The sequence below is a fragment of the Gadus chalcogrammus genome, chromosome 2 (genome assembly GCF_026213295.1).
Source record: "Gadus chalcogrammus isolate NIFS_2021 chromosome 2, NIFS_Gcha_1.0, whole genome shotgun sequence".
Classification (NCBI taxonomy): domain Eukaryota; kingdom Metazoa; phylum Chordata; class Actinopteri; order Gadiformes; family Gadidae; genus Gadus; species Gadus chalcogrammus.
In genome coordinates this window covers 10634284-10655737 of record NC_079413.1, presented here as the reverse complement: position 1 = coordinate 10655737, position 21454 = coordinate 10634284, and the positions used below count along the sequence as shown (strand labels likewise).

General features: G+C 42.7%; 1 protein-coding gene across 1 annotated transcript; it reads left to right on the top strand.

Annotated features, from left to right (window-relative positions):
* The first annotated feature begins 77 nt into the window (after positions 1 to 77).
* On the top strand, positions 78 to 21242 carry LOC130403468 (SH3 and cysteine-rich domain-containing protein 2-like). Its single transcript, XM_056607838.1, has 11 exons — positions 78 to 609; positions 6982 to 7345; positions 9358 to 9452; positions 10679 to 10763; positions 11664 to 11779; positions 14439 to 14511; positions 14962 to 15050; positions 16461 to 16540; positions 18129 to 18180; positions 20801 to 20938; positions 21144 to 21242. The coding sequence occupies exons 1-11, from the start codon at positions 523 to 525 to the stop codon at positions 21240 to 21242; spliced, it is 1278 nt and encodes a 425-aa protein (XP_056463813.1). The 5' UTR covers positions 78 to 522.
* The last annotated feature ends 212 nt before the right edge of the window (positions 21243 to 21454 follow it).

The window sequence follows — 21454 nt, the reverse complement described above, 5'->3', positions numbered from 1 at the left end:
CTTAGTTTGCGGTTAAATTAAATCTCTTGCTGGGCGAGAAATATTGCAATCGAAGTGCAGCACGGCTCTATCGTTCACTGCCGGTCTATAGACATACAGACAATTCCATCATATTCTGGTATTTTTCTTATTTTATTGTGCACGACTGGCAGTTTCTTTTTGACAACTGCAGGGTGGACAATCTGGATCTTACTGATCTTAACTGTTGGCTTTAACTCCAACGCACCAGGTCAGCCTTGACTGTACTATGCTTATCCTCACCTAACCTAAGTTGGACACCTGCAGTGCTTTTCTGTTCACAGTTCACGGTGTGGGGGCACAGATGGCCAGAAGCCGTGTTCCACGTTAGCGCGCGCATCACTTTGATGTGGATAACTGTGGCACGTGCTGTCCACCTTGCATGGAGAACAAACTGCACGCTCTTCATCAACAACGACTACGAAAGCTGTTTTACATTTCGCGCTTTTAAGGTTACGGTTTAACCGAAAAACACGGACTTGGACTGATTGACACATTTGTGGGATGACGGAAATTAACGAGATGGAGAATGACTCGCAACTCCAGCTCTATCCGAGCACTATACTATCCATTCAGCCGGTATCCACAAAGGTAGGCTACAACAAGTAACCTTACAATTTTGTGTGGAGTTTTTGTCCTTGACCAGCTACATGAAATAAAAATGGTCTACATTTAATTTAAAATGGGTAAGCATTTTTTAGGACATGCGTTAAACTTTGTGTTTCTATAGTTCCATTGATTATTAGCAAATTAATTATCTGTAAATGTATCATATTTCATAGATATCATTTATTTGTATTTAACTATGGAAGTATATAGCCACACACAACATTTAAGTAACTATTGAGAGCGTCGTGCGTCACTATTATTTTAAACACTCTTACGTCATATGATGTAATCTGCTCCGTCCATATATGTCCATAATTTACACCGGATGTTCACCATCACACCCGGGCATTAACATATTCATTCATTTTAGCCAATTGATAATTCATTAGAATGGATACCATATGAAAAACCTTAGCTGTGTTTGTGAGCACTTTTAAGAGTTCTCATTGGAATGACTATAGCTCAGCTTTTCAAACGGCTATTTGAAAAAAAAGTGCCAATGCATTTCTTTTTTTTAATCAACCAAGTTTTAGTCGTAGGCCTACACTTTAAACACTTATGTTATTTTTTTTACTTGTTTTATTACAACAAAAAATCCGTACACAAATGGTGACTCCGTGTAGCACACCTATATCTTCATATTGCATTTGCATAGCGCTTTTCTCACACTCAAAGCGCTTACAGTTTTTACTTTTCAATCACAACCCACCATTTGAATCCTCAGTCGTTTAACATCCAATGAGTGAGCTCATGCCTAGTAGATCAACCAACGATGTCACAGTAGATCAAAGACGACACAATGCTCTGCCATCGCGATCCTCAATCAGTCCCTCTGTCCGCCCAGTTGACACTTGTTCTGCTGGTCCAATACCCAAAGGCTCAGAGCCTAATTTATTTGAAACCTTTAACCTAAAGTTGAATCTTGATTGACCGATCCTTGTCGGGCCCAGGTTAGGATATACATAATTTGACGCTTCTATTTCAAACAATTACTATTATTTCAAGCAGAAAATTCTATTTTTAATTCATGCCGACTCAAATCTATGGGTGGAATAATTTCTGTTTTGGGTTATTAATGGTCCAATACCATTGTTAAGACCACAGGAGAACAGGTCTGATAATCCCAGGAAATGAAAAGGCCAAGGAGGGAATTCTCTTCTAATAAAGACTCACTCTTGTAATAAATGGGCTCATCTCTATTTTAAAACAACTAATCGGGCCAGCATCTTCTTGAGATGCAAAAGAGATATTGCTCTAATTTGCACCCGTCGTATCAGAGGTAATATACAACTACCCCATGGCATTTTTATTTATGATTAGTGAAGGATGGCAGATACCAAGAAATTATCCATGGATTGTTGCCTGTGGCAATAACCCTGTCGAGATTGATAGCGGCAATAATATAAAATAAAATAAAAGATGGTGATAGAGAAGTTCGGAGAATCACAAGAAGGGCTTTATAATATGTGATCTGTGGCTTGTTTGTGGCCACGGTTGGCAAAAGTGTTATTGAAGAACAAATTAGATTGTCGAGAAGCTCTCACCGAATTTGGTGCTTATCAGGACAGATAAACTTATTTACTTTTTACTTACCAACATGAATCCAAAAATTACTTGTGTTCTGAGGGTAGTACATTTTTACACAAACCCAACACAAATTAGGACATGGCATCACAAATCGAAATGTGAGTACACATAGAAGGCACCCATGCCTTCATCTTCAGGACAAATTAAGTGTGTGTGTTTGTGTGTGGCGCATGTGCTTGTGCAAACAGAGAAATGTCATAGGGCAAGGGATGAGCACCTTGAGTGCGTATGCCTCTCATGCCTAATACTCAAACTATGAATCTGCATTTCTCCAATGCATATCAAGTAGTTTCAGCAGGAATGGATCTTTCAGATTGCAGCCATCATGTCACCCTCATATTCAAAAAGGTGACTTTGTGCATGTCACTCACTGAAGAACAAAAAGCTAGATAGAGATTGGCGCATTGCAATGCCCTTATTAATTATGACGAGAAGATGTGCCCTTATACTGATCAAATATGAGGTTTGAACTGTGAGAATATTGATACCATACTTAAATTGTTCACACTTCAATATAATGACCTTATTTGAAAACATTTCAGGATATTTATTTATCAATATTGTGTAGTATTCCCCATAATTATCACGATGAACACATTTTTTCATGTCGCCCAGCCCTTTGTTCAGGTAAACCTGCTGAAGAAAGAAAATGGAATCAGGAACTGCTTGGTGACTTCCTCTGAAATAGATAGGCCAAGGAGCTGTCCCTTCACAGTGCTACTGCTGAAGCCTGTTACTACTTTAGGGTCCCCATGCCTGGAGGTCTATGATTGGACGTTCTGTTTGAAATTGTCTCGTGACTCATGGAACAGGCAGCCATACGGACACCACATTAGTTTATAAATCAACATTATTATCCAAGAGACAAACTGGATGTTAGTGTTACATTTAGATTATTACACCTCATTCCCCACACGTCTGCTGGTTACTGGTCTTCCCTTCACACTGAAATGTGTGAAGGGATTTGTACATTAAAACTGGAATCCATATGTTCCTTGAGAGAGGATGAATCTCCAGTGCATTTGACAAGGTACAGTTTTGTATTGCTACATAATTCAGAGACAAGTCAGGGGTTTCTATGAGTTGACTCATTCGACTACACTCACTGAAAAGAGTTCACTCAGCTCCCGAACAGCTCTTTATGGTCACAACTCAGAAGCATTGCCAATTGTTGAATTTTCCTTAAAGTATTATTGTACCCTTGCAGTTGCGTGCACTATGTATTTATAACATGTGCTTATGCGCGTGTCTTTAAGCTTCTTTATTAACATCCCAACGACCATGAATGAAGCTCATGTTCTATGTCTTGTCGCCTTGATAATGTATTTGCCAATGGTTGAGTGGATTGGCAGGTAAAGGTTTAGAAGAGCCGTTCAAACTGTCAATGCTGATTGGCTCCTGTCGTTATGGGCGCGCAGAACAGACCTGCTGCCGTGTTTCTCAAAGTGTCCTCATCGTCAGGGAAACCAGCTGAAGAAAGTGGAGAATTCAATGTCCCAGAAGTAAAATGACCAAGCATTGTGACACAATGCAAGAACGCCCATCCAAAATGCTCAGTTGAACGTTGGTAAATGGACTCCATTTATAAAGAGCTTTTCAGACAAGTGGCCACTCAAAGCACAATTATTGCCACATAAGGGTACAATAATTAACAGTTAAATGGTCTGGTAGTCATTTACATTTTGTCTTCATGGTATGTACAGTATAGTAATCATTATTTAACAATGTCGGGCGACCCAATTATTGGTTAAAATTCACCCATTAAAGGGGTAGTTCGGAATTTTGGACATAGTGCCTGATTCCGAAGTGAGCATTGGTATTCTATATCACTGGAGACAGTTTTCAACACATTTCATTCAGTCCTTCTAGTTGCAGAGTTCGCTCGTGCTAGGCTAGCGCAAGTCAACGGGCAATGCTAGCCTGCTATTAAAAACAGTCTTACCCACTCCACAGTACACCCGAGGTAAATCAATTATAACGCCAGACTATAGATTTAAATGTCTGTGTTGATAGAATAATGTTAGAAATAAAACTAACCATGCATCGCATGAATCATCGAGGGACTACTTTCTCAGCAGAAGTGGAATTCTACTATGCGCTGGTTAGGTTTGTAACCGAATCTCGACAGAAGAACGTAAACAGAGAAGCGTGGGACAGAAGCGCAATTGAACGACTAGGCGACATGATGGTTCAGTGTGCTTTTAGAAATTGTAGAAATAAACGGTACAGATGGGCACCACAAAGTTTCCACCAATTTCCAGTGCGAGATCCAGAAAGGACTCAACTGTGGCTTGTTGCTGCTGGCTTTGACATCAAAACACTGGCTCGTACATGTACGGTTCGTTGGATACAACAAATTCCTCATAATCGTCTTCAAAAGCAGATGCATCGCTAACTCCTCCAAACGTGGCCATATCTTGTTAATTTAATACGCTTGTAGAATTCCTTCGTTCACTGTACACTGTACTAGCAATGACAGCGGCAGGTAACCTAGGTATCAGTCCGCCGTTGCCGTAGCCTACGTACAGGAATATAAACACTGCTGCTGAGACCCCGCAATTCCCTCAAAATGCAATGCAATGCAAGGTTGGTTTTATTTCTAACATTATTCTATAAACAGACATTTAGATGTATAGTCTGTCGTTATAATTGATTTACCTCGGGTGTACTGTGGAGTGGGTAAGACTGTTTTTAATAGCAGGCTAGCATTGCCCGTTGACTTGCGCTAGCCTAGCACGAGCGAACTCTGCAACTAGAAGGACTGAATGAAATGTGCTGAAAACTGTCTCCAGTGATATAGAATACCAATGCTCACTTCGGAATCAGGCCCTATGTCCAAAATTCCGAACTACCCCTTTAATACAGAGACAGCACTTTGAGCCATGGAAGGTGACAGCCAGGTTGCCTAGAGTGGTGAGGGTTAGGTGTGGGGGGCTGGGATCCAACCAGGAACCTTCAGGCTGCCCGCTCTACCTCCTGAGCCAAGAGGCAATTACATTCATTGAATTTATTTTTCTCAGTTAAAAAAATAATAGTAAGGAATACTATATTATTTTTGTGGATGGAGGACGTTATATAATTCAATCATATTATGTGTCTGTCATTACATGTTATATCAAAGCCCAGAAGAAATAGTGACTCATCATTACCATTCCCAGTTTTGTTTTAAAAAAATCGAATTATGATTAGAAATTATGCTTCAAATAATCAAAACATAGGGCTTGAAAACAAAGGGAGCGAACATATTTTTTTGGCATATTTTAATGCTATTCTTGAGCATATTGTGTAAAAACCGCATTCATGCTTAATAATGCATATTTTCATAGCATTCTGCCGTGATGAACAGACAAATCACGTACGATTTTTCAGTTGGTTTCTGCCTCCCTACAAGCAAGCTTGTAAACAGACACACACACGTGCACACACACACACACACACCACACGTATGCATGTACACACACACTGTAGTACAGGGGTGTTAACATTGCCTGTGATGATCATGCATTGTGAAGAGCGGATTGTCAGACGGACCGACAGATTGGATAAACACACACACACACACACACACACACACACACACACACACACACACACACACACACACACACACACACACACACACACACGAACACACACACACGAACACGAACACACACACACGTCTGTGGCGTACCAATTATCTGTCCACTAGTCTGTCTTCTGTTGATGTATTCCTCCCACTAGGGACAGATTAACACGCATACACACACAAACACCTTCCCCCTATTGTCACTGCACATCATGTTAACAAATATCCAGCCCGTTAAACTAGCATCCTCGTCAGCAACGGGGGACGTGCAGCCTCATCGGATTAACATTGGGTGTTATGGGAACTGGCAGCGCTTCTCAAGGCTGATAGTTGTAAAGATGTGGTATCTTTGCTTCTTGATTGGCCTGCTTCTGACATGCTGCGTCCATCAGTCATACCGGAAGGTTCAGTCGATGCAGCTAATAAGGCACAATCAAGGCTTGTCACGGCAGTAGACTCCACGGGGATAATGGTCTAGTGCCTACTATGCAATTTTGTGTGCCCGTAGTGTACCATAGGCTTGCATGCTTGTGTATTTGTCTGTGCGTATAAATGCAGGGTTGCCTGGAGATTAGCGCAGGTCAGTGCAGCAGCATAGCATGATGATGCTAGTGGCCAATAGTGCTTATTGTGTTGTGATACAATATCCCATGAATTACAATAGATTCATCAGGCCCTCGCACATGCCCCTTCACATTAAAATCCCTGCTAATAAGAGGACGATGATGTTTAAACCGTCTTGCCACGTTTAATCACCAAGACGCCTCCAGCCAGCATCACCATGAAAATTCCATTCATATGCAGCTGTTAACGGTCTATATAGCCACGGGTGCTTTCAAAAGAGCAGGCTTATCGTCCCTGGCTGGGGACTAACAAACGCGACCCCATTCTACGTAATTGCTAAGGAATTAAGGTTGAGCCTTGGCCAAAGGGAGTCCTGGTAGGTATCTTTTTATTGTGTTGTTTTCCGATAAGATGTTATATTTTGTGTTTCATTTTGCTCCAACAGGTGTAACGATCACAGCACGTTGTGTTGTTTATTGCTACCGGTGATTCATTTGCCATTCACTTGTTGTTCTCTCTTTCAATTGTTCCATGTACTTTATTTCCTATGTGTGCCTGTATTCGTGTGTGTGTGTGTGTGTGTGTGTGTGTGTGTGTGTGTGCGTGTGTGCGCGCATGTGCGAGTGCGTGTGCAGCTCCAGAGACTGAAACGCTCCTTGTCCTTCAAGACAATCATGCGCAGCAAGAGCGTGGAGAACTTCTTCCAGAGGTCGAACAGCGACGCCCGCCTGCCGCCAGACTTCATCACCGAAGCGCCGTCGCCTCCACCCTACTCCCCGGCTCCGCCGCAACGGCCCGCCTCCCCAGTCGCCCACGACCGCTCGCCGTCCCTCTCGCCATCGTTAAGCCCCAACCCCTCCCTCTGCTCCCACTCCCCCTCCCTCAGCCCGTCACTGTCCAGTGTGGCCAGGGCCCCGGGTCCACAGATAACCCACTCCTTCCAGGAGCATGTGTTTCGCAAGCCCACCAGCTGCCAGCACTGCAAGCAAATGATTGTGGGTAAGGCGTCCTACCACGCCATGCCGGCGCCTGGTTCTTTCTCTTTATTTTGCCCAAGCACTGCCCTGTCTGCTCAAATCAGTCACCGCAGATTTCGGTTTTCTGTTTCTTTTTTTGTTCTATCGTGATGTGGGGCTTCATTAATTGTTCCCTTTTCAATGTTATTAAGAGTGCTGGTGTTGAGATTAGTAGTATTTGACTGTGTAAAGAGGGAGAGGAGCTAGGGAATGGGTGCGAGAATACCGTAGGCTATGGCAGAAGTTTGAATCCCTCTGTTAACTTTACTTCCAGGTCCAATGTCATTATTGCCTTTTAGACTCATTCACTTGAGAGGTAAAGGTGGGCTTGGTTAGTGAGAAAAGCAGACATCCCCCTCTTTGAATAAAATAAAAGGCATTCATGTGCCATGTGATAGACTTTGCACGCTAACACAGCCCTGTAACTCGTCGTTACAGAAGACAAGAAACGTTAGCACAACTTGTGTTGCTGTGTAACAGTGCAGTATGCACTGTATGTGTGTGTGTCTGTGTGCAGGGGATCTTTGATGAAGTGTGTGGTTTGCATGAAGGTCATCTGAGCATCCTATAATACCCAATTTCGTGTTCAATCTACTTCCTGTCATCGTGATTAATTACAGGTCCCATTGAACGATCTAGTTTTTAGTTTTGGTGCCTCTGCATGCACTGTGTTGTTTTATGGGCCTAGAACAGTTGTTGCTTTCCCTTGCTTTTGCCCCTTTCGTTCCTGTTCTTACCATCATCATCCTCATCTTTGCCATGTTATAGTGGTGGTACATGGAACTGTCATGAAAACTGTTCATGTTCAGCCTGACAGCCATGACAGCCTAATGAGATCACATAACTGATCAGATGATGTTCTACTCCTAACAATGAACTACTTAGTATTATATTATTATAGTAATAATAATAATAGCACCTAATGTTGTAGAAGATAGATAGATAGATAGATAGATAGATAGATAGATAGATAGATAGATAGATAGATAGATAGATAGATAGATAGATAGATAGATAGATAGATAGATAGATAGATAGATAGATAGATAGATAGATAGATAGATAGATAGATAGATAGAGATTGATTGATTGATTGATTGATAGAGATTGATTGATTGATTGATTGATTGATTGATTGATTGATTGATTGATTGATTGATAGATAGATACATAGGAATATATATAGATAGATGATTTATTTTGATGTAAACCTTGTTAAACTCAATCTATCACATCTAAATCATATTAGTGGCATTGATTATTACTTTCTGCGCGTTTCATGGTGCTTATCGTGGTGTTGTTCTCAATCCCTGTAAATATTTTCTGGGCGTGTGAATGTTTGTCAGCTAGTGTTAATTTCCTACGGTGCTGAAAAAGCACCCACCAGAAGAAACATAAATTGGCGCCTATGGTACTTTACTTTAACGGACATAACTGGATAATTTGCCTTCAATATAGCCCAATATAGCCCAATAACAAAATAAGTAATTTGAGCTGGATGAAATTAATCAATTCTGTGTCTGTGTGGTGTTGTCCAGTGTGGACACCATTCCAAGTCGATAATTCAGGGTATTTAAAAACTACAAACCAAGAAATTTGTAAACAAAAGCATAGCTTTACAACTTCATGCGAACACATTGTTTCTCTAATCATCCCAAAAAAATAAAATTGCAATATTATGTCCAAAATTTGGTTTTAATTGAATTGTCTCTGTGTGTTTAAACTGTGTGTGTGTGTGTGTGTTTTGTAAGCGGATGCATTTATTATCAAGCTCTTGCTCACTGTGCCAAACATCACAAAAACTGGGACAGGACTTAACCACCAGCGGGAGAAGCCTGTCGATATCCGAGATCATTGTGGTTTATTGCACTTGTATCATCCCCGTTCCCAGGATGGCCTCATGACTCACGGGAGTGAGTCATGAGGCCATCCTGGGAACGGGGATGATCTCTCTATCACCTCTGACCTCGCCCTCTTGTCTCTGTTGTTCATCAGGTAACTCCAAACAAGCCCTTCGCTGCAGGACCTGCAAGATCGCAGCTCACCTGTGGTGCACATCGGAATTATCTCAGCAGCTGTGTCATGGAAAGGTGCGTCTTGGGCCCACGCTTGCAACCATTTGCACCATCACGATGCAACAAGACACATGAACCACGCTCACAACCGCTTGCACTTCAACCATGCACTAGGACTCATGCACCACGCTTGCAAAAATACTCTCTGCACTTACACACGTAAGACTCCACCTGGCCAGGTGGGCAGGGGCTTACGTCCATTCAATGTTGTATTAAATTGTATTTATTATTTAAATGTTTTCTAGCAATAAAAGGTGTTGCCTGTGGAATGATCAGCATCTAGTTCCCCTTCGGGGCTTAGACATCTGAATATGATGCAGAATGCATCACTTCAGTGTACCAACCTTCTTACAGCTCACTTTCTAAGTGCTTTGTTCAGTAACCTTGAGGCGGGGGAGGTAAAGAAATGTTCCGGGAATGCAAAACGTCTTAGGCAAAGATTAGAAAATATACTTTGGAGGATTTGATTTTGTTTGTTTCATGAGATTCCTTTTAGCAGCAATATCAGATAAATAAACTACACAACGCAGCTTTTTTTTATTTCAATATCTCCTTACAGCCAAGATAGAGATTGCTTATGATAAGGCTGGATGGTGCTGAGGTTTTTGATTACAATGTCATAATTCTCTTGAACCGGCCTAAAAGACCAGCTGTACATCAGAGACTCTGAAATTGACCTCCTCATAATCATCATCATCATCATCATCATCATCATCATCATCATCATCATCATCATCATCATCATCATCATCATCATCATCATCATCATCATCATCATCACAGTTGTATTCATGCTCAGGCTTGGCTGGACTGCTACATGAAACTTATTAAGTAGAATGGATTCTGAAAGACTTAGTAATGTGTGAGGAAGTGTGAGGAAGATGATGTTTGTGCGTGTGTTTGTTTGATATTACTAATAGTCTCTAAAGGAACAGAAAAAGCAATCAAAAACATGGATGAACATCATGTTGTTTCCTCAACGCATTCCTTCAGGACCCATAGCTTAAACCCAAGTTGTAGCAAAGGAAAAGTGAATATCGTCAATCAAAACTGTCACTGTGCTTAATCTCTTGTTAAAATTACAATTGATTTACCCGTGCATTGGCGTGCCTGCAAAACAACACATACCGCCCCAAGCTTCTCATCAGGTTAATGGTTGACATGCGACCACAAGCGTGAGGTACCCATGACCTGCAGATTGAGAGAGTCCTCTAATGGCAGCTTCTCCTGGTGTCCATTAGTCTGGAGCGTTCAAGCGAAACTTCACGTCGCCCATGCTCATCAACGACCAACTGGCTATCGTCAAGGAGGCCCAGCCGAGCCAAGGTAAGGCAGATAGACGTACGTGTATGTGTGTGATTGTCTGTAGGTGTGTGTCAATTGGACTCAATTATTCCAGAAATCAAAATGGCCGATAAGCGGTTCTTGTTCGTGCGGAAATGAACAATGTACAATGTGTGTTGTACTGTAATGCTTTGCATGTAGCATTGTTTGTGAATGTGTGTGTTTGTGTTTGTGTTTGTGTGTGTTTGTGCACATGTGCGCATTAGTGTATATTGTATGTGTTTACGCTAACTTGTCACATTAAGCTGTGTTTGACATTATCCTTGCGGGCAAAATAAATGGAGGTCCTTCAAATCCTTTTGCAGTCATTATGTTTCTCTCCTGTTTTAAGTGGGCCACTCTGGGTCTTTGGTGTAGGATCTAAATATAGCGGGCCCTGAGAGACAAGGAGAACAATAGTCACAGTGTACAGTGTTCAACTTCAACGCCTCTTGCACTTTTAGAAATGTGTGGGTTCACGTAATTAGTGTGTTTACAGTACGGAGGCAGGCTAGCCATCACTGTGTGTGTGTGGGTGTGTGTGCACTGATTTGCACGTGTGCCTGTGCCTGAATGTAAACGAAATGAGGCCATTGTGTGTCTGTGTGTTTGTGCCTGAAGTGCATGCATTTGTGTGGCCTGTGTGCATGTACAACCTGTGTGTGTGTGTGTGTGTGTGTGTGTGTGTGTGTGTGTGTGTGTGTGTGTGTGTGTGTGTGTGTGTGTGTGTGTGTGTGTGTGTGTGTGTGTGTGTGTGTGTGTGTGTGTGTGTGCGTGCATTTGCATGGCGTGTGTGCGTATGTAACCCAAATGAGTGTTTGTTTTCAGTGTGTGTTTGCGTGTGTGTGTGCGTGTGTGTGTCCTTGTGCACCCATTGCTGTGTGGGTTTCTGTGTGCTTTCAGAGGCTGGGCGTGCACGTCTAGATCCTGTGTATGCCGCTTTACGCTACGGGACATCGCTGGCACAGATGAGCCGCCCAAGTTTTGGCAGCATGTCAGAGTCACCCACCCGCAGCCTGGTACGATGTCAACGCCTCCTCTGGGCGGGGCCAGGGGACTATGGGAACCTGTCAATTGGAAATCCAACACAGGGACGTCAATCGTAGAACCAGACGTGTGAATAAAGAGAGGAGACAAAGCACACATTTTTTCCATGGTCACAGCATTATTCCATGGTCACAGCATTATTCCATGGTCACAGCATTATTCCATGGTCACAGCATTATTCCATGGTCACAGCACACTACTTGTCCTATTTCAGCACACACCTGAGTACACATCCAATATATACGTAACAGCCATTTCAGACTCTGGCATTTGGAATCCTGTAGTGCAAATATAGTATTTGTAATCATGGAAAATATTGGACGGACAGGACAGCAGCCATACTATAGTATTAGAGTCACAGACACACTTACTAATGTTTACCGCCAGCTTAAGGCTCCTACCCACTATGCTACAAACCCCCAATAATGAGTCTGCAGTGTCTGGGAGGCAGGGGAAGAGCAGCGGGGCGATCGGGCAGAAGTTGGCCCTGATTGTCGTGTAGTGCTGGAGGTCTCAAGACACTAGCTGCCCCCCATAGAGTCGGGAGGGCAAAGGTTTTTTCTCAAACCGGTTTGATGTTATTATTGGACTCGACTCGTGTAGTGTCAGAGGGACTGAGACTGAAGTCAGCGATTTTTGTGGCCACAGCCATTGGGAATAAACAAGCGGCCCGTTACTCGGAACGGATGACTCAGTATCTGGATTAATTTGTTGACAATCAGACATAACCCCAGGCTTTTCTTACTTTCAATTTGAAATGGTGCTGCTTAACTATTTACCAATGCAACCAACCCTATTGTCTAGCAAAAACACAGGCTTGAAACAGAACTAATGCACCGTTCATTAGAGACTTATGATTATGGTTCAACGTTGACGCAACTGAAGGGGGTTTACGGCCCTATTACATCATTGCGGACCCTCCTTGCTTACACCGCGTGCAAGTGCCTGACGTGCGCCTCCCAAAAATGGTAACCTTAACCTCGATGTGTGCGTGATCCTCGCGTTGCGTCGACGTGGAACCATAAGCAGCTCATGTCATGCCACCAGGTGTGGGCGTGATTAGCTGGTACAAGCCGTTTGGCACAGGGAAGGAATGATTTTCATAGTGACATCCAAAGTGGGCATGTCCACCTAGATGAATAGATCAGTCCACCAGCATTACCCAGTGAACTGCAGCAAATGTTGCTCATCTATCCTTCATATATCTGTGTTGACACGCCCACTTGGGATGTCACTATGAAAATCATTCCTTCCCTGTGCCAAACGGCTTGTACCAACTAATCACACCCATACCTGGTGTCATGACATGAGCCCTTTAAGAGAGTAGACATATTCCCGTGGGATTTGGCAAGTTTTCAGAGAAGGAGCAGATAATCAGAGCGTAGAGTCTTCAGGTGTGTACCCGCAGATGTTCCCAGGCTCCTAGTGTGGTGGTGACCACTGTCCTAACGTCAAGCTAAGACTGATTCCAAGACCAGCCATGTCGGAGACGGCCCTTACTTTCAAAGTCACATAGTGGGCAGCTGCCTTCACACACTCTCTATCTTTGTCTCTCACTCACTCACTCTCTCTCAATCTCTCTCTCTTACTTGTTCACTTGCTTGCTCGCTCACTTGCTTGCTCACTAACTACCTTACTCACTCAATCTCCCACTCACTCACACACACCATACAGAAGAAGACAAAAGCAATCCATTAGGGTATACTACTGCTGTGTCTCAATTCAGGGGACGCATTTTTCGAATGACGTGGTCTATGAAGGTGTGGCCTTCGTAGACCGTGAAGGCCGGACCGAAGGCCGAACAAACGTTTTTAAATGAGACGGTCTGCCCTACAGAGCATTTCTAGTTTGCGTAACAAGCCGTTAACACCCTTTACCTTGCGTGATGACGCGCCAGTTTTATATAACCCACTAAGAGATGGCCACTTTCAGTTAGATGTCCACTTCCTACTTTATTCTTATTTTATTTTATTTATAATTTTATATTTTTTATAATTTTATCTTCTATGCTTGTAATTTCTTTTAGTACGGAGCACCTGGAACGATACAATTTCCCCCCGGGGATCAATAAAGTTTTCTGATTCTGATTCTGTTATATAATAATTATATAAAATATAACATTAATTAGTTTAGCGTTATATGGCTTGCGTTAATGAAATTGAACTCTGACAATAAAGTTACAAATTTAAAATAGTCCCAACTTTATTTTAATAATTTTGTCATTGAACATGTAATTTGCTGCAACTGCCGCTTCCGCTCTCTCTGACGCCATTGCTGAAAAAAATCCAACGCGCAATGAATCTTGGGATACGTTGGGCCGGGAAGGATCCACCCGGTGTATCCTTCAAATCCAGGCAAAGAAGGCTGCATTTGTCGGCCGCATTTGAAGGAGCCTTTGAAATGGGACAGCCTAGACGTGTCGCAGTGACGCAATCGCCCTTCGAATGCACCCTCCGAAGGATGCGTCCCCTGAATTGAGACACAGCCTATAAATACCATTGTTCTGTGCAGCGAAGAAGATGAACAGATTTGTAATCATATCCCTCCTGAATAATCAGAAGATAAATTACCTCCACCACACATACACAAAAACACACAGTGATGTACTTCCCATCTTTATTCCTCTTCAAGGGGGAAGGAGGAGGTGAGGAGAGGGAACAGAGACAGTACAGTATGGAGGAAGAACTGACACAGGAGACCGGGGGTAAAAGAAATGCTTTGTGTGTGTGTAAATGTATCTGTATTTGATTACTTGTGCTGCTGTGTACATTTGTACATGTATTTACCCATAATGCTTATTTTATCTGCGTTAATATGTGTGCATATTTATTGTGTGTTGGTGTGCTTGCAAATGTATAGGCATCTGTGTGTGTGTGTGTGTGTGCGCGTACGCAGGTGTGAGTGTGTGTGTGTGTGTTGTGTGCAATCTTCATTGCGTGTGCATGAGTAACGCGTGGCTATGGCACATCACTTGAAGACGTACAGCAATGCACGACAGGTTTTAACACCAAAAGAAGAAGAGATCTTTCAATCTTTCAGAAAGTCAATCAAAGAGAGCATACTGTTGTCTCCACAAGCCCTGTCTCGCTTGCTGTCTTTCTCTCTCTCTAACTCTCTCTGTCTCTCTCTCTCTTTCTCTCTCTACACCTGCTAGATTCAGCTCTTCCTTATATCGACCCTGGGGAGGAGGAGATCATAGAGAGTGGACAAGCAGAAACACCAGCCGAAGATATTAGTGTAAAGGTAACACTCAACTACAACTAAAAGGTCTGACCCATAGAATATAGAAAATATAGACATACTGTCCATGGCGTCACTCATTGGTTTACACATGAGGCCATACATTTTGCATTAAGGGCAAGGCCATTGCTTGAGATTTTTGCAACCAGCAGCGGAAATTATCCGTATTTGGCGCATTGAGGGCAGGAATTAAATGTCTGTTCTGCAGTAGAGAGCAGAACCGCCCCCTTTTTTAACCGCTCTGGTTCCGGAAGTAAACTCCATTTACTCTTCGTAAAAACGTTATATAAAGAGTTTTAAGCCTGGAACCAAGCCAATCGTTTGTCGTGAACATAAAACATTTGATTTTGGGCAAAAAATTCTTTGAAAAACTGAATAAAAGGCAAAAGTACAAGACTGTGTACAAGGAACTACTCATACCATCCCACCATTGCAAACTTTTTCGCAATGGTTATATTGTGTCATATATTCTGTGTGTGTTTGTCTCTGTGTGTTTATATAGTGTTTCAGGTAGTGTATAGGGTTGTCATCCTTCCTCCTGATTGCATTCACCACGTAATAACGTTACTCGTTTTAATAAACATGAATTCAGTCTTGTATTCTAGTTACGTATTCATTCAACATTATGTATTTCTAAATTGTATACTACACAAATGACACAAAAGCCCTGCTAGTGCGATGTAATATATTTTTACTTTTATTTGATCATATAATCAATATCAACATATTTTTCAACATCTACATTTCCTCTAAAGCTCTAACAACAACTTTCTAAGTTTCCATTTATAGAAGGGGAATTCATGGTTTGCGGGTGCGGGTAAACGTTTACATGTTAACAGCGAGCTCCAACAATCAAAGACATCGTGTTATTCTTAGGAATATGGGTAGTGTAGTGGTTTCAAATGACGTCGCGATTAAATGTGTTCTTCTAAAAACTTGAAGTTCCCCTTATTTAACTTTTGGCTTCTACAGGAGCATAATCATCATTTCACAATATAACCGCGCGGGGTTTAGTGTTCTTTGGATGGTTACGACATTATGGCTTTCAATCAAAACCTCTATGGAGAATATGAAAGGGCTTTTTACTTCCGGACCATACTGCTCTATTGTGAGAATAGAGATCTAACCAAACTCACTTTTTTTTTATCGGCTTTGTATTACGACGGATAAACCCAAAATGTTAGCCATTGCCTTAGAATGGTGGCGTGTATTAGCATCCAACCACATGCATCACCTATAAGACGGGAGAGGCACACAATGTTAGTCAATTCCACCAGGGCTTCACAAGCAGGCAGTCATGACTGTCGCCTGGTCTGGCCACAGCAGTCGTGATCTCTCTCTTTGGAAGTGATGTACATCGCTCTTGTCCCAGTTCCAAACCAGACCTGTCTGTGACCCCTGCTGTTCTTCTAGGTGCCCAAGGTCCATTCTGTTCACACCTACGTCGCCCTCTACAGGTTCATGCCCCAGGAGCCGAACGACCTAGAACTAAAGTGAGAGAATAAAATGACTGTGTGTATAATTTGTGTGTGTGTGTGTGTGTGTGTGTGTGTGTGTGTGTGTGTGTGTGTGTGTGTGTGTGTGTGTGTGTGTGTGTGTGTGTGTGTGTGTGTGTGTGTGTGTGTGTGTGTGTGTGTGTGTGTGTGTGTGATTGTGAGGACATGACCATGTGTGTACAAGTACGTATTTGTGTGTGTGTGTACAGGTGTCTGTGTGTTTGTGTACTGTGTATCTGTACGCACTGTATCTTAGCATGAACTGTCTCTGTCGTCCTCTGTCTGTATTTACAGCAGTCACTCGTGTAATGTTAAAATGTCTCCACCATCTGCAGTGGATGCCCCTAAAGTCCCCGCAAGACAAGCTAATTATAAACTGTATAAGCATCCTCACAAAGTGCTGGCTGGTAAGCCAGCTCCGCAGCCAGCAGGGGCGAGAATAAAACATTCAGAACAAGAGACAAAAACACAGAAGAAGAAGGGGGCACCGAATGTGTTTATATATAGACAGAGGAACAGATGGAGGAAAGAGATAGGACTAGCATGGGAACAAGAGGAACAGAATGGTGTTGACGGAGAGCAGGGAGGAGGCATTCAGAGAGAGAGAGAGAGAGAGACTCAGGCAGAGATAAATAAGCCAAGGCTGAGCTAAGGAAAGAATGAGAGATGCAAGGCAGAGATACAGAGGTGAGGGAGAGCTGGTTACAGAGGAAGGTCACAGAAGATGAAGAGCTAACAGTTTAGTCTTGGGAATTTTTTGAAATGATGGTTATTGTGACTGAAGCTTTATTGCATTATGTTGTAGTGGCAGCGGCAAGCAAAACGATGAGCTATAGCATGATATATATTTTGTGTGTGTGTTTGTTTGCGGACACATGTTTGTGCATGTGTGTGTGTGTGTGTGTGTGTGTGTGTGTGATGGGGCTTTATGTACACACACAAAGATAGAGAAAGAGAGGGAGAGCAACAGACAGAGAGAGAGAGAGAGAGCAATACAGAAACCGAGGGAGAGAAAGACTCAGAAAGAATGAGAGGGAGGGAGATGATGACCATATAGGCCGTTACTCAGTGCAGACACCCAGGAGACAGATCGCATACAGCACAAGTTGTGCAACTGGGACAGCAGCTCCTGCTCCTCCTCCCCTCCGTGGATCTAGGACAGCAGGGTGCAGCGAGTGTGCGGTTTCTAGTGGTCTACTAGCACTTTCAAAGGCCCGTAGTGTCCTTGTGCTTTTGTAAGCAGGAAAGATTGGCAGCCATTCAGGGCCCTGTTTAACCTGCAGGGGATCATTGACGTTTCACAATGACTTCATGGCTTGTGATTCTGTAATGTCACTGCACATTTCATACCCCCTTCCGTTTCGTCTCTTCTCTCTTTGGTTCTCTAATAATGATCTATTATTCTCTCTCTTTCTCTCTCTCTCACTCCCTCTGTCTCTCTGTTTCTCAATCTCCCTCTCTGTCTCTCCCTCTTTCTTTCTCTCCTTCTCTCACACCCTCTTTCTCTATTCTTTCTCTCTCTCCGTACCTTTTGTCTCTCGCTTCCACTCTCTTCTCTCTCGTTCCCTTGCTCTCTCTATTTTAGCCCTGGTGATCGGGTGCAGGTCACAGATGATTCTAATGAGGAGTGGTGGAAGGTAGGTAATAAATGATCTGAACATTTCTTTGTGTGTGTGTGTGTGTGTGTGCATGTGTGTGTGTGTTTGTGTGTGTGTGTTTGTTTGTTTTTGTGTGTGTTCACCAACACATGACACGATTGTGAAGCACAAACAGATATTCTGTGTATTCTTTGTTCCTGTGTTCCTGTGTGTTTAATGAATAGGCGTATTCCTGTGTCTTTTTATGTGTGTGCACGGGGGCGGGGGTCTGTGTGTATGTTTCGTAAGGAGGAGGGGGGTCAGAGGCAGTTGTGTCGTCTTAAATACACAACACCTGTTCCTTGCCCACGTGCCCCTTGACTGCGTGAGTAAAAATAGAATATTATTTCCAAAGGGAAATTATTCAAAGCCATTTAATTGACTTAACTCGTCTTTAAAAAAAATCGATACATACTTATCGTTTCGCTTCACTTGTTATTGATGAGAATGGGAAGCTTTGTGTTGGTGTGCGTGCAGCGCAAGTGTGTCTGTGAGTGTGTGCATGTGTTTGCGTGTGTGTGTGCATGTGCATGTGTATGGGGGGGTGTACAGGTTGCGATTATTTTTTTCGTAGGATGGTAGGGGTAAACTACCATCAATCAGAGGCGAGAAAGGCAGTACTTACCCCTACCATCCTAAAAAAAAATTGCATCCATGTCGCTGTGTATGTGTAACAAAGAGGCATCCTTTACAGCATTCAAGGAGTATCTGTTGGGCATCTTGCACAAAAGGAAAAAATAAAAAGAATGCTTCCTAGAAAAACATTACTATTTCAAAACACTACTAGTTCATTTGTATTTAATCTGGATTTATGCATATGAATGTCACAGCTCAAGGGGCATTCATTCCAATATGGCCAGGAGCGTAAACATAGTGTTTCATAGTGGAAAATGTTTAATCAACATATCAGCTGCTGGAACTATCCATAGTTCCAAGGCAGGAATTTAATGGAAGCCTTGAAGTAGTATATGGCCAAAATCCATTTATATTCATCTTTGTTACCTTTATATGAAATAAAACTATTGGGAAAAAAACCGTTACCCTCAAAAAACATTATATGGGGATAATATATTTGCTTTCTATTACGTGAATGAAATTCAATTTTTTCCATTGACTTTGAAGGGTGGTGGATTGTTCTGCATCACACCCCACGCGCTGCATCTTTACAACAAGGCATCACAAACAGAAGGTCATTGCTGCCACTTGATACACAAACACAGGACTGTATACCAACCGCCTCCTTTATAGTTTCAAGCCATCAGTTGCCATCAGTAATGGAAGACCTTTTTATTGTCGAGTCATTAAAGCAAAAGCAATTGAAGTCATTAAAGCAACTGATTTTTTTTTAAATTATCTGAAATGTATTCATTCACTCAGATTATAACACAAAACGTTATTATTACTTTCCCTGGCATGTGTGTGCAACATTCAGATTGCTATTGATATATTTTAGAAAGAAACGCACGATTACATTTGGTCAATTGGACATTCATTTGAAACTCTCTTCATATACCACTGGAATACAGACGATCTCAGAACATTCTCCATTCTCCTAGCCTAGCCAATGGGTACTGTGTTCTATCCACAATGTCTGTCCTTAGCCTACCTGTAGGTAACCTTGAGAAAGATGACGATAGTTTTCTGACCGTTTCTCGCATTTTTTCCTCATTTTTACCCCTGGAGATTCGACCCTGAGTGTGATTCAGACTTGATGCTTTATATGCGGACATCAGTGTCGTTCAGACATCAGTAGAATCTCTCGGTGGTTAAGGGGGTTGGGCTTGCAAAGGGCAGGATATGACGTAGGGTCTAAGTTCGCAAGGGGCAGGATAATTGCGGCTGCTGTCACTAGTTTGTTTTGGTTTGACCACAGGCAGCATGGAGACAGCATGGAGGCAGAACGGGCAGAACTCATCGCAATCAACTTAAATGTTGCTGCAACGATGCATCATATATTCCGTTACATCAACAACATCAGAAGCATCGATGAAAGATCGGAGCATGAGTTAGAGACAAATAGAAAAACAACGAAAGGCGTCGCGAACGACTGCGGAAACGGAGAAAGAGATCATTTTTGCTGATTAACTAGCATAGACGGCAGGGAAGTATCTGGGAAGGCCGGGACCCTATAATGTTCAGTTAACTGTTGTAAACGTATCATTAAAAAAAATTAAATCTATCTATACATGCAGCTGTGATATACATATTTTTAACCATTCAGCGAGCCAAAGCCAACGGGGCGATTATCATTTAGGGTGCCACTCAATTACCACTCAATGACCAATGCCACTCACCCAAATGCAGACCGTGGCGTCATCAATGCGCACGTGGTGTGAGAAATACAGACTTTCTACGCCTCATTCACACGTAAGGTCATTTACATTTTCCTCCAGAGAAAATACTTTCTCAGGGGTAGTATTTTTTCAGGAGAGTTTCAAGGTACAAATGTCAGGATATGTTGTTCAAACATATGGCCCATCAGGAGAATATCAGGAGATTATCAGGACTTTCACGTCTGAAAGCAGCTTATATCTCTGCCGTCTCAATCGAGTGAGTCATTGATGCTACAGTTTTCAACTCTGTGGATCCCCAGCTCACGTGAGCTGTGTATGTATTCCAGGGCAAGAGCGGAGACAAGGTGGGGTTCTTCCCCACTAACTTCGTCCAAAGGGTTCGGCCGGGGGAGAGGGTGTGGAGGGTGACCCAGAGTATCCATGGTAACAGAGAGAGGGGCCACATGCCCGTGAAAGAAGACCAGGTGAGGCATTGGAGAAGACACCCTACTTTGTATTTTGGTTGTTACCCTCGCCGCTTGACTACCCATTTTCAAACCAATATGTGGTTTTGTCCCTTGTCACTTCCCTCTTTCATCCTTTTTTAATGTTGTACTGTCGTAGAACTCTTGCTTGATCCCCCTTCTCTCCCTCAACATGTCTCTATCTCCCTTCTTCTCTCTCCCTCAGATATGTGTGGGGAAGCAGGAGGACAGTGAAGGGTACATGAGGCTCAGCAGTGGAAAGAAGCGGGGGCTGGTCCCAGCGGAATCCATTGAGGAGATCTAAGGCTCTTCTCTCTCTCTCTCTCTCTCTCTCTCTCTCTCTCTCTCTCTCTCTCTCTCTCTCTCTCTCTCTCTCTCTCTCTCTCTCTCTCTCTCTTTCTCTCTCTCTCTCTCTCTCTGTCATTTTCCTTACCTCTGTGATCAGTCCCTACCACGTCAACAACGCATCGAGTAGCACGTTTCTGCATGTTTATTTACTTTTTAATTTAGGCGTAA

What these genes read in the sequence shown, in the direction of transcription:
- LOC130403468 (XM_056607838.1), top strand. Translation starts at nt 523, where the DNA reads ATGACGGAAATTAACGAGATGGAGAATGACTCGCAACTCCAGCTCTAT. An exon ending in TTCAGCCGGTATCCACAAAG is followed by an intron (nt 610 to 6,981) that starts GTAGGCTACAAC and finishes GTGCGTGTGCAG; the next exon opens with CTCCAGAGACTGAAACGCTC. An exon ending in CCGAAGATATTAGTGTAAAG is followed by an intron (nt 15,051 to 16,460) that starts GTAACACTCAAC and finishes CTGTTCTTCTAG; the next exon opens with GTGCCCAAGGTCCATTCTGT.